Source organism: Acomys minous (assembly GCF_964271855.1).
Source record: "Acomys minous genome assembly, chromosome: 12".
Lineage (NCBI taxonomy): Eukaryota > Metazoa > Chordata > Mammalia > Rodentia > Muridae > Acomys > Acomys minous.
In genome coordinates, this window is record NC_140493.1 from 46,393,759 (window position 1) to 46,412,433 (window position 18,675).

General features: G+C 45.7%; 1 protein-coding gene across 5 annotated transcripts in view; it reads right to left on the reverse strand.

Moving 5' to 3' along the window:
- OC90 (otoconin 90) overlaps window positions 1-14,745 on the reverse strand; it is a 31,430-nt gene extending 16,685 nt beyond the window's left edge. For 2 of the 5 annotated variants that reach the window (XM_084748456.1, XM_084748455.1), the window contains exons 1-5: window positions 14,634-14,745; window positions 11,083-11,176; window positions 6,157-6,219; window positions 5,231-5,287; window positions 2,245-2,419 (exon numbers count right to left, since the gene is read on the reverse strand). In XM_084748456.1, coding sequence (XP_084604582.1) covers window positions 2,245-2,419; window positions 5,231-5,287; window positions 6,157-6,219; window positions 11,083-11,176; window positions 14,634-14,636 — 392 coding nt within the window. In that variant the 5' untranslated portion in view covers window positions 14,637-14,745. Of the gene's footprint in view, window positions 1-2,244; window positions 2,420-5,230; window positions 5,288-6,156; window positions 6,220-11,082; window positions 11,480-12,095; window positions 12,155-14,633 lie in introns of those variants that run through there. The other 3 variants (XM_084748459.1, XM_084748458.1, XM_084748457.1) reach the window with 3 other exon arrangements.
- Window positions 14,746-18,675: the final 3,930 nt, after the last annotated feature.

Genomic DNA, 18,675 nt, shown 5'->3' on the forward strand with positions numbered 1-18,675 from the left:
TTTCATGTTCTTTGGAAACACCCACCCTATTGACCAAATGTACGTGACTGAAATTAGATTTAGCCCACCAGGGTTGGGACACAGGTCCTTCAGTCATTCTTTCTGGGTAGGAGACAGTGAAGAATGACTCCTTTATTTATTTGATTTCCAGGTTCCCTGGGTATTCGAAGAGTGAAAGGAAACAGGAATGAAGGACTTGACAGGAAAGTGTGTTCTCGGAAACGGCCCTGGCCTCACTCGCCCTGCAGAGCCAGCCCTTTCCCATCCCAGTGTCAGCTATCTGGTCCAGGTTCCTAGAAATGGAAAACTAGCCCTGTGGCCCAAACGCAAATTGTATCTTCTCCTGTAGCTTTGAATGAGGGGATAGTTTATAGTTTAACTACAAAGCTATTATCCTATGTCAGCCAAGAGTGTTTCCTTTTTAAAATTCATTTGTTTTTTAAGCTCTGAAAAGGAGTGAGAGGTTAATTACCTCTTCAATCAGTGGGATCATTAGGACTGGGAGCACAAAGAAAGAGCATGGTACACTCCATTTTTAGAGGACAGGTGCAATCCAAGACTGACCTTGTGCTCACAGTCGCCTGTGTGGCGGGTACAAGAAAGGAAAGCTCCAAGGTTTGCAGATCAGAGAATCAAGACAACTAGAAAGGATGTCCTTAAAGGAGAAACGCCAGGGCAGGGCAGGTATGAGCTGTCTAATATGGGGATTCCACATAGATTCCTTCCTGTCTTCTGTGAGCCCGCACGGATGAAAGTACATGCCCCAAGACAACGGATTTTGAGAAAAAGACAATGTCAATGAGATATGGTATTAAACATGAAGTAGAATAGAGATCCAGGCTGCTGTTGCTATGTTTATGGCCACCGTTACTACTGTACTAGCCCCGTTCCTCCTGTGTTATGGCTATTGCTATTGTTACTACTACGCTAGCATTATTATTGTCAGTACTGATACTACTACAGCTACCTTCTTACATCTATTATCAACTAAACAGTTAATGCTTCTACAAGCCCAGTCTTGCCTCCATGGTTACTGATACTCATGGCCACTTCATAATCAGACACAATGCCTGCAGCTTATATTTAGTCGTTTAATCTGAATTAGTGACTCTGAAATAGACATTACAATTATCTTCATTTTTAAAGTAAAGAAAATGAGAAAAGGACCACATCTACTCCAAAACGGCCATGCCTCGTAATCCTTCTGATCCTTTCAAATAGCACTACTTCCTGGTGACTAAGCATTCAAATATATGAGCCTATGAGGATCATTCTTATTCAAACCACCACAGAGGGTTTTAAAGAAAAAAATAAAAAAGAGGAGCAAATATAAAGTGGGGAGTGGGATGTCTTGGTGGTGTCTGGGGGGGGGTAGGAAGGGGAAATTGAGAGTTCCTAAGAGGGAGTGGAAGAGAGTTCAAAGAAGTAGAAAATCATGATGAATTATCTACATATATAAACTTGTAAAAGAATAAATCAAACATGTTCTAAAAGAAAAAAAGAAAGTAGAGTATAAACAAGTTAAGGAACTAGTCCGTAAGGATCAGAAAATGGTAATTGTTGAGCCATAGGTAATAGTCCTTGAATTTAAACACATAGCAACAGAGTTTCCATTTCAGTTAATAGCATAATTGGCCCTCTCATCCCCATACTTGTTGACCACACCTTAGTTAAAGCTTCCGTAATGCCATTGCCAATCTTGGTGCTTTGTTTATATGTGCGCTTTCCTTGTCCATAAGGATGGAGCACATCTTTAAGACCATGTTTATTTTCTTGCATTCTTCACTAAGGCGGGAGTAGTGTTATGATTATCTTAAGAACAGCACTCATGGGTTGTTATTGTTTATGTTTATTGTAGGTTGAATAGCAACCTCCGTAGTCACTTTTCATCCACTAGGGAGAAATGCACTGGACAAGGCTTCTGGGATCTACCTAAAAGTATCTTGAGTTGATAGGTCTGGGTTGGCCAAAAGTATCTGCCTTATAACAAGGATCATAGTGGCATTAATGCATGGAACCCCATCTTAGAACGTCCCTGCAATATAGTGTTGGCAAAAGAGGCTCTCTGTTAAGTGCCCACAAGAACATCACTGGTTACACTGCACTGTGAAGAGATGGGTGCTGGTTCCCGCCTGGAGGTAACAGAATTAGATCTCTCCTGAGTCCTCCAGGTCTTTGTCTAATTATTTGTTCCGTGCAAGGCGTCACTAGGCTGCAGTGAGCTCGCCTGTGGTGCATACTCACCTGTCGGACTCATCCAGAGGCAGCCCTTCCATCTCAAACCTGCAGGCACAGCCGTAGTCTTCAAAGTCCCGGGGACAGAGGCCAGTCACACATCTCATACTGTTCACAAACTGGAGCAGCAGAGGGAAGTTGGTGAAGACAGCCTGCAGCCAGGTGAAGTGCGAGCCTAGGCAGTCTGTGGGTGGGGGAGAGCAGGTCCCGGTGGGCACTGAGAACTCAAGTGCAAGAGACCTTGGTCCCCTGAACTTCCTGGGAACCCAAGTGCAGGAAGAACTCTGTCCCCCCGGACTTCCTGCACTCCTGGCTGATGGGACATCATGAGTGTAGGTCCCTGTGTGTTGTGCAGCTAGTCAAAAGCAGATGAGCAGCCACAGCCACGTTAGTTACACACACTTGATAAACACTGGTCTCTTCCTTATTAATGACACTGAAAAGTTCTCAGGAAGGTAAACCCTGTTTGCTAAGTTTCTGAGTGAATTTCACTGTTTTTCTCTGCTGATGACTGTAACACTGTACCTCCATGCCAGTAACTGGGCTCTGGTTGAGCAGATCCCCCAGATCTGTCTGAAGAAGTCTTAAGAGGGAGTTTGTCAAGGGCTTTTGGAAAATATTTGCTTCCCAATCCAGGAGTAGAGACATATAAGAAGGTCCATTCAGGGCTGGGCAGTTGGCCTGGCTTCTAAACTGCTTGCACCCTCAGGATCCATGTAATGTCAGGTGGGTGTGGCAGATCCCTGTCATTCCAGCCTCAGAGGGCAAAGCCAGCAGATCCCTAGAGCAAGATCACTAGCCAGACTGTGCCTATCAATAAGCTCTGGGTTTAACTGAGTTGCCCTGAGTCAAAGGACAGGGTAGGGATCAACTGAGGAAGAACTCAGACATCACTACTGGGCCTCGCCAGACACATACACACATGTGCTGTAAACATTCATAAGCATCCTAGCTCTTGCCAATATGTACACACACACACACACACACACACACACATTACAAAAAAAGAAAAAAGAAAGAAAAAAATCTTCTTGAGCTATGCTTTTCTCCTTCTTTAAGTGTAGATACACTGGCTAGAACTGCAGCAGCTACATTGCAATCATGAGGCACCACGGCTAAAACTGTACATGCAGGGAGGGCACCAATGGAGCAAGATACTGCAAACCTGCAGGGAGTCTGCTACTTGAGCGCAGCTACTGCACTCATCCTGGCACACTTAGACTTTCTGCCGGGTGAGATTAAGGACACCACAAGAACACAGCGCACACAATCAACTGACCAGGGCTCCTAAGGACTCAACAGAGATTGGTGCAACAATTGCAGAGCCTGCATGGGTCTAACCTAGGTCCTCCTCATATGTGTTATGGTTGTGTAGGTTGGTGTGCTTATATGATTCCTAGCAGTGGGAGTGCGAGCTGTCTCTGACTCTTTTGTCTGCCTTTGGCACCTTTTTACTCTTACTGGGTTGTCTAACTAAGCCTTAGTATGAGGGGAGATGCCTAGTCTCACTGCAACTTGATATGTCAGGTTTGGTTCATATCCATGGGAAGCCTGCTTTTTTCTGCAGGGAAACTCAGAAGTAAATTCAGGGAAGATGTGAGGTCAGGGGAGGAACAGGAAGAAGAGGCGGGAGGGGAAACTATGGTTGGGATATAATATATGAGAGTAGAATAAATTAAAAAGCAAAAGAAAAAAACTATAGCACGTCTTTACGATCTGTGGAATTATTAGTTTGCTGACTGGATCTCCAGTGCCACTGTGATGATATTATAAAATCTGGAGCCAGTGTAGGAAGCAGAAGGGAGAGACATGCAGACACAGTGTTTGAGCATCTAGTGTGCACCAGAAACTGCACTAGAGATTTCCAATGCCACAACAGTTCAGATTGGCCAAGCATGTGATATACTACAAAGCATTTGTCTTCAATGCTATAGGCTTCACAGAAATCCTGCCAGGTAGGCACTGTTCTGCTGCCCCCACGACAGAGATAAAGACACCAAGGATCAGAGACAGGTTCAAGGCACCAGCTGATGATCTACCTTCAAGCATTCAGTGCAGAACTGGTAAGAACAGTACTCCTCATTTCTACTCTAAATCTCAGGCTTCGTCTCCCCATCCTCCCCATCCTCTGTTTTTGTGACAAGGGGGCTGTTCCATGTTGAAGGAGGTGACTCAGAGTGCACAAGACTATGGAAGGAACTGGTGGACTAGAGGTGCGGTCTGTGAGCACCAGGCCCGCTTGCCCATTCTGGTTTCTTTCTACCTTGTTCAAGCTTCCCCTCTCATGTTTTGTTTCCACCAAGTCTCGCCAGTAACTGAAGAATGACTCTGTGTTGTTGGAAAACCTTTCTAAAGTTTGTGGGTACTCGTATGCTTACACAGATGCGCATTTTTATTCAAAGACCCATAGTGAGTCATAGGCACCATGCCCAGCCTCTTCTAAGCAAACAGCCTGCTCTAGTGGCCTTCCTTGGGCCAATCACAGTATAGCAATATTTAATAAACACTGTTCATTTATGACAATAGGAACCCTCATGGTGTCCCAATAGTTATATAGTTAAAATGAAACACACATGCATTATGTGACAATCTTTCAAATCTTTAAGATTCACATACATTTGCTAGTTGAGGAGAAGAAACCAAAGCACATTGGTATAGGGGACTAAGGTCTAAGTGTGACAAATGTCTCCCTCCTAGCTTTGCAGTCTTGAGCAACCCACTTAACTCTCAAGGGCTTAGCATCCACACTTGTATAACAGGGATACCATTCCTTCTCCAGAACAAGGAAATGAGGAAAATGAAGGCACATAATGACTCCCTGGTGTGCCTTACACAGCAATACTACCCTTTTAGGATGCCAGCTACATGTTGACAGTTGGCTGAGGAGGCCATGGAGATCAGAAACAGACCAGGACCCTAGTGATCTCTTCCCAGCTTCCAACACCTACTCCATCCTAACACTCAATTGATAAAAGCAACTTCAGATCTGACTTACCAAAAATTTCAGCCACACTTTCCACGTTTTTGAACATCCCATTGAAGAACGTGATATCTAAGTAGAAGGAAGACAAACATGAGCTAAACAGTCTTGGTTTGGCCTCTATTTCTCTTTCTATCCAGAGATGTTAAACCTTTTTCTCCTTTTCTAAGAACAAATTTGACCTTAAGCTAACTTTCTTGGAACATGGGTTACCATGGAAACCAATACAGATAAAATTTGAGCAATATTCCTAGGCAACCTTGCTTACTTATTATAAATGAAAACAATGACTTCTGGATGGTGTAGTATGTTTAAATTGAGCAGTTCTGTGGAGGATAAATGCCTGGCACCAAGTCATTGTGCCTATGGACATAATATTTAGGGTATCCAGTAGGAAAATATGCAGCTATGAGCATAATCACAATGACAGGGACCCAGTGTTCTCTTTACCACAGAACAAGCACTGAACCAGGACTCTGCAATATGTCATCCATTTCTTTCTTACTAGGAAGTCTAGAGTGCATTTAAGCATTCTTTTTCTTTTTTTTTTTGAGATTGTATTGTAATTATACAATTTCTCTCCTCCCTCTCCTCCTTCCAAATAGTCACATATACCCATCCTTCTTCTCTTTCAAATTCAAAGCCACGTTTTTTAAAAATTAATTACATACAAACATTTTATTTTAAAGCTAAGCTTTAGTCCCCACAGAAACCCTTAGCACCAGACCATTTCTAATCTTGTCTAGTTCAGAATTTCCACTGAAATCTGGCTCAATGGAGAAAGCACTAGAGCATGAGGCTAGAGAGATGCTTTTGGGTACCATCTTAGTGACTACTTGCAGGTGCTAAAGCAAATTGGATCCTAGGATATGTTGAAGAAGGCTTGTTTTCTCTGCCAATATCCTAGACAACATCCTGGGCAAAAGTCAAAGGATTCTTACTGATGTTTTTTGACAATCCTGGAGGCAATCCTTGGGGATTTGGGGTGTCCAGAGCATGGCCCCCTGAAAGTAAGTCAGAGACAGAGAGAGCAAAGTTAGCACAAACATCGCACTGCCCCTTGTTGGGATAAGGCTGAGAGGTGACAAACAAGAAGACAATGAGGATACTGCATCCCCTCATCCCTGGTTAAATCCTATATGGATTTTGTAATACACGTGCTGTACTCAATGCAGATGGATATCAGGAAATAAAGAGGTGGCATGGAAAACCCTATTGTTTCCTGGTAGTTGAAGGCATAGACAAGACCTCAGCTCCCAAGGAATCCTCAATCAGGGACAATTCTACCCTCTGACTATCAGGATCCAAAACTCTTTGATACGGGTTCAGTGACCATTTTGATCTGACCAATATAATGTAGGAGTAGCTCAGATTTCACAAATTCTTCAGCTGATTTTGAAGACAATCCCCTAAAAGCCTTGGCTTGAACCATGTTGCCTAGAGGTATATGACAGGATGGGGTGGGCCATCTTATCTATCCCATCATGGCAGAAATATGGATGAAGCCCAGCCAGCTGATGGGATATGATTGGCCACATTGAACATCCTCTGAATACTCTTGTTCCAATTTTGCCTCGAAGTTATAAAACAGATGGGTTGCCTAACACTATCATGAGATTAAATAATGTGTGTATCTGTGTGTGTGTGTGTGTGTGTGTGTGTGTGTGTGTGTGAGAAAGAGAGAGAGAGAGAGAGAGAGAGAGAGAGAGAGAGAGAGAGAGAGAGAGAGAAGGAGAGGGAGAGAGAGCTGTGTGGGGTTATGTGCAAGTGAGTGCAGATGCCTAGAGAGTCTGCAGATAACAGATGCCCTGGAGCTAGAGTTACAGACAGTTGTGAGTCAATAGATGTAGGTATTGAGAACAGAGAACAGAACTCAGGTTCTCTACAAGAGTAGTAAATATTTTCTCCATATTCCAATAATATTTATTATTATTCAAAGAGTTTATACACTTTTAACTGCTGAGCCATCTCTTTAGCCCCTGTCACATCATCTTTGTCTTTCTTCATCAAGTTGACAAACTCAGGCCTGGGAGTTTGTTACTGCTTGAAAACCTCAGGAATTAGCCTTTAAGGAAACATGGGAAGTTCAGTCTGTTCAGGAAGATGCCCTGGCTGCCCTCTGATTCTGGTTTGGGTCCTGTTTGGCTCAGAAAAAGCCTCCCAGCTTTATATGATTGACACTGGCAGTTGGGAGGGGCTCAGTGCCAGAGGGCACTGTCCTGTGCATGTAGGTTGTTAAAGCAAGATCCCATTGGATGACAGTTGTACCCAGCTAGTGGTAGTGTACACACTCTCTCTCTCTCTCCCTCCCTCCCTCTCTCTCTCTCTCTCTCTCTCTCTCTCTCTCTCTCTCTCTCTCTCTCTGTGTCTTCCTGACCTGGACCTTGAGCAAATTCTTCAGCACAAGAACGTTTGGCACAATTGCCAAATCTACTGCTTACTCCTGCAGAGACTGCTTAATGCTGATGGTTCTTGATGCCACCTTTCCGGTGCTGTCTGTGAAAGCACAGTTGCCTTCCCCTCTGGGGTCCAGGAGATGACTCATTGCCCAGGCAGGTTGGCAAGGCATGTGTCTGTCCTCCAACACACCCACAATGCTTACTCTCAGGATCTTGACATCCACATAATTTCACTAGTGACATAAAAAGCCATCCTGGATTTTAAATGATATGTTCTATACACTGATTTAGATCATGAAGGAAGTGCAGCCAGAGGTGGGGCAGGTATGTAGGGAAGGAGGAAGGACAGAGGTAGAAGATCTGGGGCAGAGCAAAATTGATCCTGATTCAAGAAAGCTGGTCAGGAGCAAAGATGATGCTGCGGTTTGTCTGCGTTGTCTTGTTTAATTTTCTCAGGGCTTCAGGTGACGGGTTGTCATCGCCACTTTATAGACAGCACATATGAAGAAACTCAGCAGTGAGGCAACATTATCTAGCCCAGCACACAGCACTTCTCTCCTTCTGGCCTCTGTCCCATCACCCTCTGCTGTAGCCACTATTCTCCTGCAGTATGTAAGCACCAAATGTCACCTGTTACTTACCTTAGCTTGTGCTATGTCTAGATTTGGGGGCCTTCTCTGGATCAGATGCCTTTCACTCATTTTATAGTTCGACATGTTTTTATAGTTCAAGTTTACAAATCCCTACTTGATCCCTAACCTGGACTGGCTAACACCTTACACAGAGAACTTCTTCTCATTATGCACCCTTTCTATGTTGCAATAATCTATTTATGCAAATATTTATACATTATATAAGTACTTACTGAAAGCAAGTAATATCATGTCATGTGCATACATTCAAATTTTGCTGACATCATGAATTTTTTAATAAAAATTCCAATTTTATACTTTACACTTTTTGGTTATTGAGGCAGGGTTTCTCTGTGTATCTCTGGCTTTCCTGGAATTCTCTCCATAGGCAAATTCAAGGTTGGCCTTGAACTCAGAGATCCACCTGCCTCTGTCTCCCAAGTGCTAGGATTAAAGGTGTGCTCCACTACGACCTGGCTGGTTGCCTTTTTTTGTGGATGGGGAGCAGAGAAATTTAAGAAACATTTTTATTTTATGTATGCAAATATTTGCCTTTATATGTGCCGCATATGTGTAGAGCTCCCAGAGATGAGACAGAACAGTGGGTCCTCCGCAACTGGAGCTCTGTGTGGTTGTGAGCCACCATATATCAGTGTTGGGAGCTGAACCCAACTCCTGTGCAAGAACAACCGGTGCTCTTTACGCTGAGCCATCTCTCCAGCCCCTGTATCTATGCCTTACATTGGCTTTTCTCGGGTACTTTTCCACAGTAATGGGAAACTAGCATGACAAATATGCCAGGATTCCTGAGGTAGGCTCCAATATGGCCTTGCCAGACTTCAGAGTGAGCTGCAGCCCAGAATGTATGCTTTACCTCCCACTTTCCCTTGCTGCACCGCTGGACCTTCATGCTTGCTGTACCACTCCTTGTGGGTGTTTCTTCCAATGAGAGACTTCTGTGCCTGTGGTAAGGCCTTAGTCCTGTTTCTCAGGAGACTAATGCATTCCTCTCAGTCCTCTGGGCAAAGCCTCTGGACTCTACGATTTTGCAAGCTGGTTGGGTAGGGAGCCCTATTCAGTGGTGACCAAACTCTGCAAAACTGAGATTGTAGACAGTGCATACTCAAACACACACACACACACACACACACACACACACACACACACACACACACACACACATGCACACATCTATCTGTGTGTTGGCACTTTGAGTGTCTATGGCTGTCATGCTTTCAAAGCCAAGTGTTTGTGTTTGAGAGTAAAAATCTCCCAAGGCGCAATAAAAACATTTGGCAAATGGTTCTTCATAATAGAGGATATCAATTTCCACTTTATTATTGAAATGTAGCAGTCAAGGAATAGAGGGGGTAAAAAAAAAAACAAGCGTGGCAGGAGAAAATATTTATTGGTCACAATTTTATAGGAAAAATACATAAATTGTGCATATAACAGGCATAGATTTCATCAAAAAGAAACCTACTCTGTAGAAAAAAGAAAGTGTTAGCTACCAAGGAGAATAAGCTTTTAAAAATATGAGGGGACTCAAATCCTGACAAGAATGTTTAATCCAGAAACAGCACATGGATGGAGCCAGTTCTGTTTCAGAGGGAAGGCCTATTTTCAGGTGAGGAGCTGAAATGCTAGATTGCTGTTTCCATTCTCAACTTACACACCTCTGGGCCAGGTGTAGAGCTCATGTGCTTCGTGGGCTTGCTTGGGTCCTACCCAACACAAGTGGCCTACGCGAACAACACGTGGTATCATTGTCTCTGCTGTGTGAAAAGATGTAGGAAGAGCCTCTAGGAGGCAATGTACTAGTTCACAGTGTGTCCAAACAGGAGAAGACAAGAAACAAAGAGCAAGGGGCCCAGATCAGTGGGTGATGGGAGCCACCGTGGAGGAAGGAAAGCAGTGGGCTCACATGTTTAAATGAACAAGGAGCTCGAATGGCTTCCATTTGGAGTGGGTGTAATGTTGGAGGTGACTGCCTTAGTTGTTCACATGCCCACGGAGGCAAAAAGAATGTTGGTTTGTGTCAGGAAGTCTGATGTGCCCCCAAGGAATTAGCAAATTGGAGGGCGGCAAGTGTTCACAACTGGCAGAGAAAGTGTCTACACTTCCAGATAGAGGGACATTACCAGAAAGACACTTTGGCTTTGGCCCACCTATTTCTCCATTCTGCACCCTATCTAACACTTTTAGGTAATGGGCAGGATTTTTTTTTGAATTTTTTTTTACATACAATATATTTTGATCATTTTGTTTTTCCTCCCCCAGCTCCTCCCCACATCCATACCCACCCACCCTCATGTTCTTTCTCTCAAAAAGAACATAAAAAAAAAAAAAGGAAAGGTCAAAACAAACATGAAAAAAAAATACCTCAATAAGACTTAAAAAATATATCAAACAAAACAACACACACACACACACACACACACACACACACACACACACACACACGCAGCCTGCTTTGTATTGTCTAGCTACTCCTGGCCATGGGGCCTGCCCTGAAGTAGTTGATAATGCTCAGTGACAACTCACTGGAGAAAACTGATTTTTCCCTCTCCCAGTTAAAAAAAAAATCAATTGCAAATAATGTGTTGTTTAGGGGGTGGGACTTAGTATCTGTTTCCCCTCCTCTGTGCTTGGATTTTCTGAGCAGGGTTTTTAATAGTTAATATTAACTCTGTAACTTAAGACTGATGTTTGGTTCTCTTCACTTGTTAGGCAGAGGAATGAAGAGGAACTAGCCAACAGGTCATCCAGAGGCCAACAAGACTTCCCTGCATCCCTGTGAGGTTAGCCAGTGCTAAACTGGAAATACAGTACTCACCCACGCAGGTGACCATCATCAGCAAACTGACCATGAGCAGTGGAATCATTGCGGCAGCAGAGGACAAGGTGTGGGCGTAGACTGGAGCAGCTCCCTGAGAGAGGCCAGCAAGACATGACAAGGATGCTCTTAGAAACCCATATGAGAATCACCAGACGCTTCATGCACCCTTTGTGCCAAAGGCCCAAATTCTGAAAGGGCTTCTATCCCACCTTTAACACCAACTAGTACACTGAAGAAATAAGGGTCCCTTGTGGAACCTCAGCTTATCCAATTGTAAAATGGCGAGTTAGCAGTGTTCTCCCTGAAGACATGTCCATGTCGTGTTCTGTCATTCATTTATTCCACAGGCACTTACTTCAGACCTAGCATGAGGGAGGTGGGTTTGAACTCTACCAATACCCCTCCAGATATGAATAAATTTGTTGGCCACATGGTGGTGCTGTTTCCCAACAAACGATCTTTTCTCACACCATTTGAGAACTTAGATTATCTGATAGCTGTTCTAGGATGTCAGTGGATATCCTCAGGGGCTGTTCAGGGGAGAAACGAACAGGGTGGGAACAAAATCCCGCCACACTTTCATTGTAGTGTCTTTCGTTCAGATCAAGTATTTGACTTTGATCAGCACTGTAATGCCCAACAACTATAGTTAATAGGAGGAAAGCAATCAGAGGGATTTTAGAGTAATTTTCTCTCTAGTTATAATCCCCTAAACAGTGTAAAATGCATGACTTGTTGACTTGTACATGATTGTAGGACATTGTAGGAATGACAACACAGCATGATGCAGGTTGTGGATAGGGATGAAGATGTGCACAGCACAAAGGTGCTTCACCAAGAAGGCATATAGAAACCCCCAGACAACTAGGCTAGACTCTTAAGTGTGTCCTCTGTAGAGCTTCATTAACCTGGGAGCAGCAGCACTTCTTTCTATGATGTGTTTTTCTAGAGGCTGTACTCTAGTTGGGGGTTGCCTTGCTGGGGTCACCCTGCCTGTGAACTCAGTTTACCGTGGAGAGTCCTGAGTGAGAAGACCTTGTAGGCTGTAAGATCGCTGTTCTATGAACCTATCTCTAGCCTGGGCTCCAGCGGCTGCAAAATGAATGTGTATTAATGAAAGAAAGTGCAAGGTGTGAGTTCTTGAAGATCATGACTGGACTAAGCAAGCACCCTCTAGTGCTTAGTCAGCATCAAAAGTGACTGCTGTCTGATTGCCTCCAGCACAATGCTCTGCTTGTAATCATCATCTAAGACTAGTTCCCAACGTCCAATGAGCTCCCCCAGTGCTTTGTAGAGAGCCAACTTTGACTGTCTCCTCTTCAGACTGAAGATCATTTCAGATGGAAATGAATCACAAGACAAGCCTCCCAACGGATTGAGCTAAGGACTTCTACTACTGTTCAGCAAATGCCTTTCAGGAGGAAGGGCTGGAGACCCCTTTTTAAAGTCAAACTGACTGAATGAGGCCGCCATTCCATGGGCAATCAAGTCACTATCTAGCACTTATGGCATCTGATAGCTACTGTTACCATCACCCAGGAGGGAAGGCCAGAGCATAGGAACTTGGAAGGGCCATGCATGGGTATCTTCCAGTCTGATTGCAAATTGTAAGATGAAGCCTGTGAAGTTTGCAGCCTGATGAATTAGGGCACAAAGGTCCCACCTCCCCTTTTGCCTGACCCCTAGTCCAGCACTGCTACAGTGGTAACGATTACCTGATACTTCTTGCAAGGCCCAGATGAGCTAACTCTCCACCCCCCCAACTGTGATAACTCAAGGACAGAAGCTGCTTCAGGGCACCAGGGATCACCATTGCAGCAGATGGCTACGCTGCAGCTCATGCTGCTCCCTGTCACCGGTGTGCGCCTTTGGGAAAGAAAGTAGGAGGTCCAGTCAGAGCAGCTTCCTTTGGCCCAGGTCCCAGGAATGCACACCCCCAGCTGTCCTACATCTCAGGCTACATGGGCTGAGGGTCACTTGACTTCTACTTCTTAGGATGTGTTTGTACTCCTGCAAATTAGAAAAGCCACCAGCTCATAGGCACGACTCCATCACCAGTCTATTTTAAGAAGCGGGAGAGTGGAGAATGAGGAGTTTCTTTCTATAGAGTTCAAGTTGGGGTAGTCTGTGAGTGGACAGTGGAGATGATGATACAAAACCAAAAATATACTTCACACGACTGTCCACTGAAAATGGGTAAAATGGTGAATATATAAAAGTCTTATATATGATACCACATATATACATATATACATACATACAGTGCTGAAGGAAAATCAGACAGCAGTCGATTACTAAAAGGTGCTTAGTTCAGTCAGGATCTTCAAGAACTCACAACTTGTATTGTATTTCATTTAAGATTATATATGCATACATATGTATATTATAGTGTTTAAGATGCATATATACATATGCATTTCCTAATGCAAAATTTTAACAGGGTTATAAACTTCAGGATCTTGTTCCTTGTATTAATTGTTTGTGTCAGGTGCCCCAATGAGCACACTTCACGCACTGTCTAGAAACAAAACCCTAAGACTTAAAACAAAAACAAAAATGTCCCCCTTTCTTGATGAAGACTGCGGCTCAGTTAAGTCTAGTATACCAAACTGCATTGAAAAGAGGCACAGGCACAGGGGAAGCAACGTGATTTCCAGTGCCTGTGCTTTAAACCATTAACCTATGTTACCAAGGTCTTTGCTCTGTGGATAATATCCACAGCTGCCTGGTCAGTCACATGATCCAAAATAAGCTGCCTGCTAATTATTGTTAAAGTGAAAAATAAGTAGACTCGTGATTGTTGTTACAATTCAGTCACAAGCCTGTGCTTGCACCCTGAGGCTGCCCTTTGTAGCCGTCCCCCTTCCCTGGTAGAATCTTGTTTACCAGGCCACTTCCTGACAACTAATTCCATGGCCACTGGACTGTATCTTGGAACCAGACCATGCTGGCTGGGCCAGAGCAGTCAGGCTCTGTTGCTTGGTAAATGAAGGTCATTTTCCTGAGGATCGATTTATCTGAGACTCCTGACGTTGATCGAGGAGAGTGTTGTCATGCATCACGAGGCAGAAACTCTGTGCTCAGGATCACTCATCCACATGAGGGGCCCTGGGTACAGTTGTTGACCTACAGGTTCATGGGACCCCTGCTGAAGCAGCATGTGTGGGAGGGAGGTTGCACAGGGCCATTCCTAGAGCAGCTTAGCAAGCACTGCCAACTTGGCACTGCATTTCCTCCTTTGGAGGCCTACAACATTTAGGAGGAGCATTCAGGACTCACACAGTGCTAAAGACCTGGCCCTTCTTCCCTTACCACCACCCTCTTCTCTTCTCTCCCTTTATTTCTACTTTCCACCCATCCATTTGTCCTGCCATCTAGTTCTCCTTTCTTCCCTCTTTCCTTCTCTCTCTCCTCCCACTCATTCTTCCTGCTTTCCCCCGTCTAGTTCTCCCATCTCCCTGACCCTGCCGTCCAGCCCAGTCCTCCCTCATTCCTTCTTCTTCCGCATCTCCCTACCTCTTCACACCAACCAAGAAGTAGGTACCTACCATAAAGTGAAGCTCCCCTCAAAGGCTGTTGACTGATCCAATGATGCTCAGCGTTGAGCACAGGGGGACAGGGCCTTTTATATCTCAGGCAAAGACCCCCTGGTAATGTGAGTACCTTCCCCCACCCACACCAAGCGTTTTTCATGCACTCTGGCAGGTGGGCTGCATCGGAGGGGAGGAGGTAGCATAATGCTCTGTCTTGGCACAGGTGACAGCTCTATATTAAGCAGTCCCATCTTGAGCCCCATGAAGAGTCTCCAGCTCTAATTAAAGAACAATGACTGCCTTGTTCCTTCCACCCAACCCCACTGCAATGTCTCAGAGTCTCTCTGATTAAGGATCTAAGGATCACAAGAGAACGACTTTGGAGGGCGAAATGTTGGAAGTCACATGCTCCCTTGTGAGGAAAAAGGCAGGCTTTGTCTTGCCTAGTTATTCCTACAGAGCATATATTTGGTGACTCTTTAGAAATCCCTGCTTAGACATGATGGTTTGATTTCTCTTTTTCTATAGTTTTCTGTCCAACCTGTGGGGTGCAGTCAACTGGGGCTTTATAATTAAACACCCTAGGTTCTCCTGCCATTCCTATTCCGTCTTGGCTCCCATGACTTCTATATGCAGAAAATCTTATTGGATTGTGAGATTCAGGGGATCTTCAGGCCCTTCCCTTCTCATCACAATCCTCTGTAATGTACTTTGCTTCCCAGTAGTGCGCCACCAGTGCTCGCCAGGACTTTGTCCTTGTCTCTACATTCACCACACCAGGGTGTTTGTGTGGTCTTAGGAGGACAGAAAGGGAGAAACAAATGTTTACAGTGGTGTTTGTCCCTGTGCACCTATGGCATCATCATAGCCACAGATCAAGTCAGCCTGGGCATGAACGCTCTGAGCTTCAGGCTCCAACTTCGCCTCTTGAAATGTTAGAAGTAGACAGATCATCCTCCCCTCTCCTCTCTCTCTCTCTCTCTCTCTCTCTCTCTCTCTCTCTCTCTCTCTCCTTCCCTCACTACCTCCTTGCCTCTCTTTCTTACTCTGCTTCTAATCTTCAGTGGGACAAAAACCTTCACTGTCACATGCTTCCAATGTCCCAATCACGTGCCGCCAAGCAAAGTTTAAATCTTCTAAAACCATGAACTGAAAAAAAATTGTTCCTCCTTAAGATTTTATATAGGTAAAATTTCCATAAGGGGGTAAAAAATATCTAAGACAAAGAATGTGTCTTCGTATCTGTTATTGATACTCTTTGTCAAAGCATTCTTTTCTGTGGACAATGTCCTGGGCATTGAAGGATCTCCCACACACCCATTAGATGCCTATAGCAATCTCCACTTCCCCCCTAAATAATATAACTAGACATTGCCAAAATGCTGCATGTTCTCTAGAGCCATAGTTTTCTCTTTTCTGCTGGTAGAATAGAGTGAAAGTTACGTTTCCCCAGGAACACAGACAGAAGAGGACAGAGCTGTTCTCGGTAAGAGTTTAATGGCCGATTTCACTAGGGAAGCAGCTGATTTCTCTACTCACACAAGCCCAGAGCTGCACTTTGCAGAAAGACGAAAACACATGCATGTGCACAGAGGCTGACCCTGGGACTGAGAGGTACACACTTGTTTTTTTCTTCCCTTGTCCCCTCTTTCCTCTCTTTTCATACTCCCTCTCTCCTCCCCGCTCCCTACTACTACTTTCCTTTTACTTCCCTTCCACTCCTCCTCTTGCCAACCTAGCTTTTCTTTAGGGCATGGAGTATATAAAAAATCTCCCCGATTTCCTTCGAGGGAGAATGTAGTTTAATGACGTTGCTTAGGCAACCACACAATCTCCTTGGCCATCTGGGACATGTAAATGCCCTGTCTTCTTTACCATATCAGTTAAGCACTGGTAAGCACATATCCATGAATTAGAATCCCAGTTCTGTGTCAACTCCTGAGGCTGGCTACTCTCCTTAGCCATCAGAAAAATCAAGATATACTTGTCTTAAATCTTCGTTAGGCTCTGGAAGACCAGGGGACTCCACCATTGGGCAGACAACTTACATGTGGACTTTGTGTCCTTTCCAGCTTCACTGCTGTTACACAGATTGTATAGAACTGGTCCCACATGGTCCTTTGAGCTCTTGTCCTCAATACTCTACCAGATTCCTACACAGGCCTCTATGGTTCCCCACACTTGAGGCCATTCAAGGTAAAGTCATGATTGGTAAATATTCCCAACGAGCAGAGTAGTTGAGTCCACATGGGTTCTTCTCAAGAAAACGGCTTAGCATGTAGGCTCGAACCACCAGCCCATCCTAGGTGATAAGTTGCTTTGTGGAGAACTTAGGCCATCATTTTGTTGTGAGATAATTCCACCAAAGAACAAACTGTCACTTCTACAGATGAATAGAAAGTCCATGTTGCCAGCTTGCAAATGCATGGGGAATTTGCCCAAGTTATGCAGCCCGGAGTCTTTTATGCACAAAAACTTGGTTAATACACTTCAGTGACTGAGAACAGCTGGTGAGAAGTGAAACTACAGAAGTTCAAAAAATAAGGTTAGTACATTTAGGGACTTTGATGGATTAAATCTTTGTTCGTGGTAAAGGATCCAAGATGGCGGCGAGCAGTGTGGACCGTGTTTGAAAGCTCCAGCGAACAATTCAGGGAATTGCACAGATTTCTGAGCCAGGAACACCAAGGTCCCCACACCACGGCAGCAGAAGTGCTCCACGGTCCGGAGGGACCAGGGTGCGGAGGACCTGCCGGCCCCTGCACACAGGAGGAGCGAGGACTTTCTCGGATCAGAGCGGCGGCGGTGAGAACAACAGTGCCCACAGCGGCTCCGGCAGCGCCAGAGGCGGTGGCTGAGGTTTGCAGCTCAGAGCCTTCCAGTGGAGGCGATTAGTGCGGTGGACAGTGGGAGTTGCTGCGGGAGAGGGGACTCTGGACAGGATTTGGGTCGCGTGGTGCCTTGAGACCCAGGCTGGACTCAGCGGACGGTTCGGCCCCAGAATCCTGGGTGGGCTCAGTGAGCTGGGCTGTGGAGAGGCTGGCTCGGCTGCCCGAGGCGCAGCTCCCCTGCTGTGACGCAGGCGGGGCAGAGAGCCGGCTTCCACCCTGAGCTCCAGCTCCGCGCAGACGTGGTTTTCCTGCTGTGACGCGAGCGGGGCAGAGCGCTCAGTTATACCCGGGGAGCTTGCTCAAGCAGCCTTGGTTTTTCGGCTGTGACGCAAGCTGGGAGGTGAGCCGGCTTCCACCCTGGGCTCCGGCTCAGCGCAAGCTCAGCTTTCCTGCTGGGACACGAGCGGGGCGGAGCACTCAGTTATACCCTGGGTGCTTGCTCAGGCAGCCTGGGTTTTTCTGCTGTGACGCAAGCTGGGCGGTGAGCCGGCTTCCATCCTGCGCTCCGGCTCAGCGCAGACCTAATTATCCTGCTGTGACACGTGCAGGGAGGAGCGCTCAGTAATACTTTGGGTGCTTGCCCAGCTCAGCATTGGTTTTTCTACTACCACGCAAGCTGGGTGGAGCGCTCCCTTCTACCCTGGGTGCTTGCTCATCAAGGTCCCAGTTTCCCTGCTGGGACACAAGCCTGGAGAAGCGCTCACTTCTACCCTAGGTGAGTGCGCAGCACTGCCACAGTTTTCCTGCTGTGACGCGGGCTGGGCGGGGCACTCAGTTATACCCTGGGTGCTTGCTCAAGCAGCCTTGGTTTTCCTGCGGAGACACGGGGTGGGTGGAGCACTCACTTCCACCCGGGGTGATTGCTCAGTGCAATCGCAGTTCTCCTGCTGTGACAGACGGTTCAGGCCCTGAGAAACTAGCTGAGCTCGCCACGTGGCTCGGGCCCAGTATCTCTGGCGGGACTTGGCAAGGGACCCAAAAGGTTGTGATTACCTTGGCCTGACCCAACGATCACTCAGAGACCCAGAAAGATTGCAGGATCCACAGCAAAGGGGAGCTGAGGATCACTGGTGGTGAGAGCCCAAAACTACAGGGCTAACCTCCTGCCATCCACACCAGTGAAGTATCAGGGCTTCCAGCCTACGGAAATCGTGAGAAAACAAGTG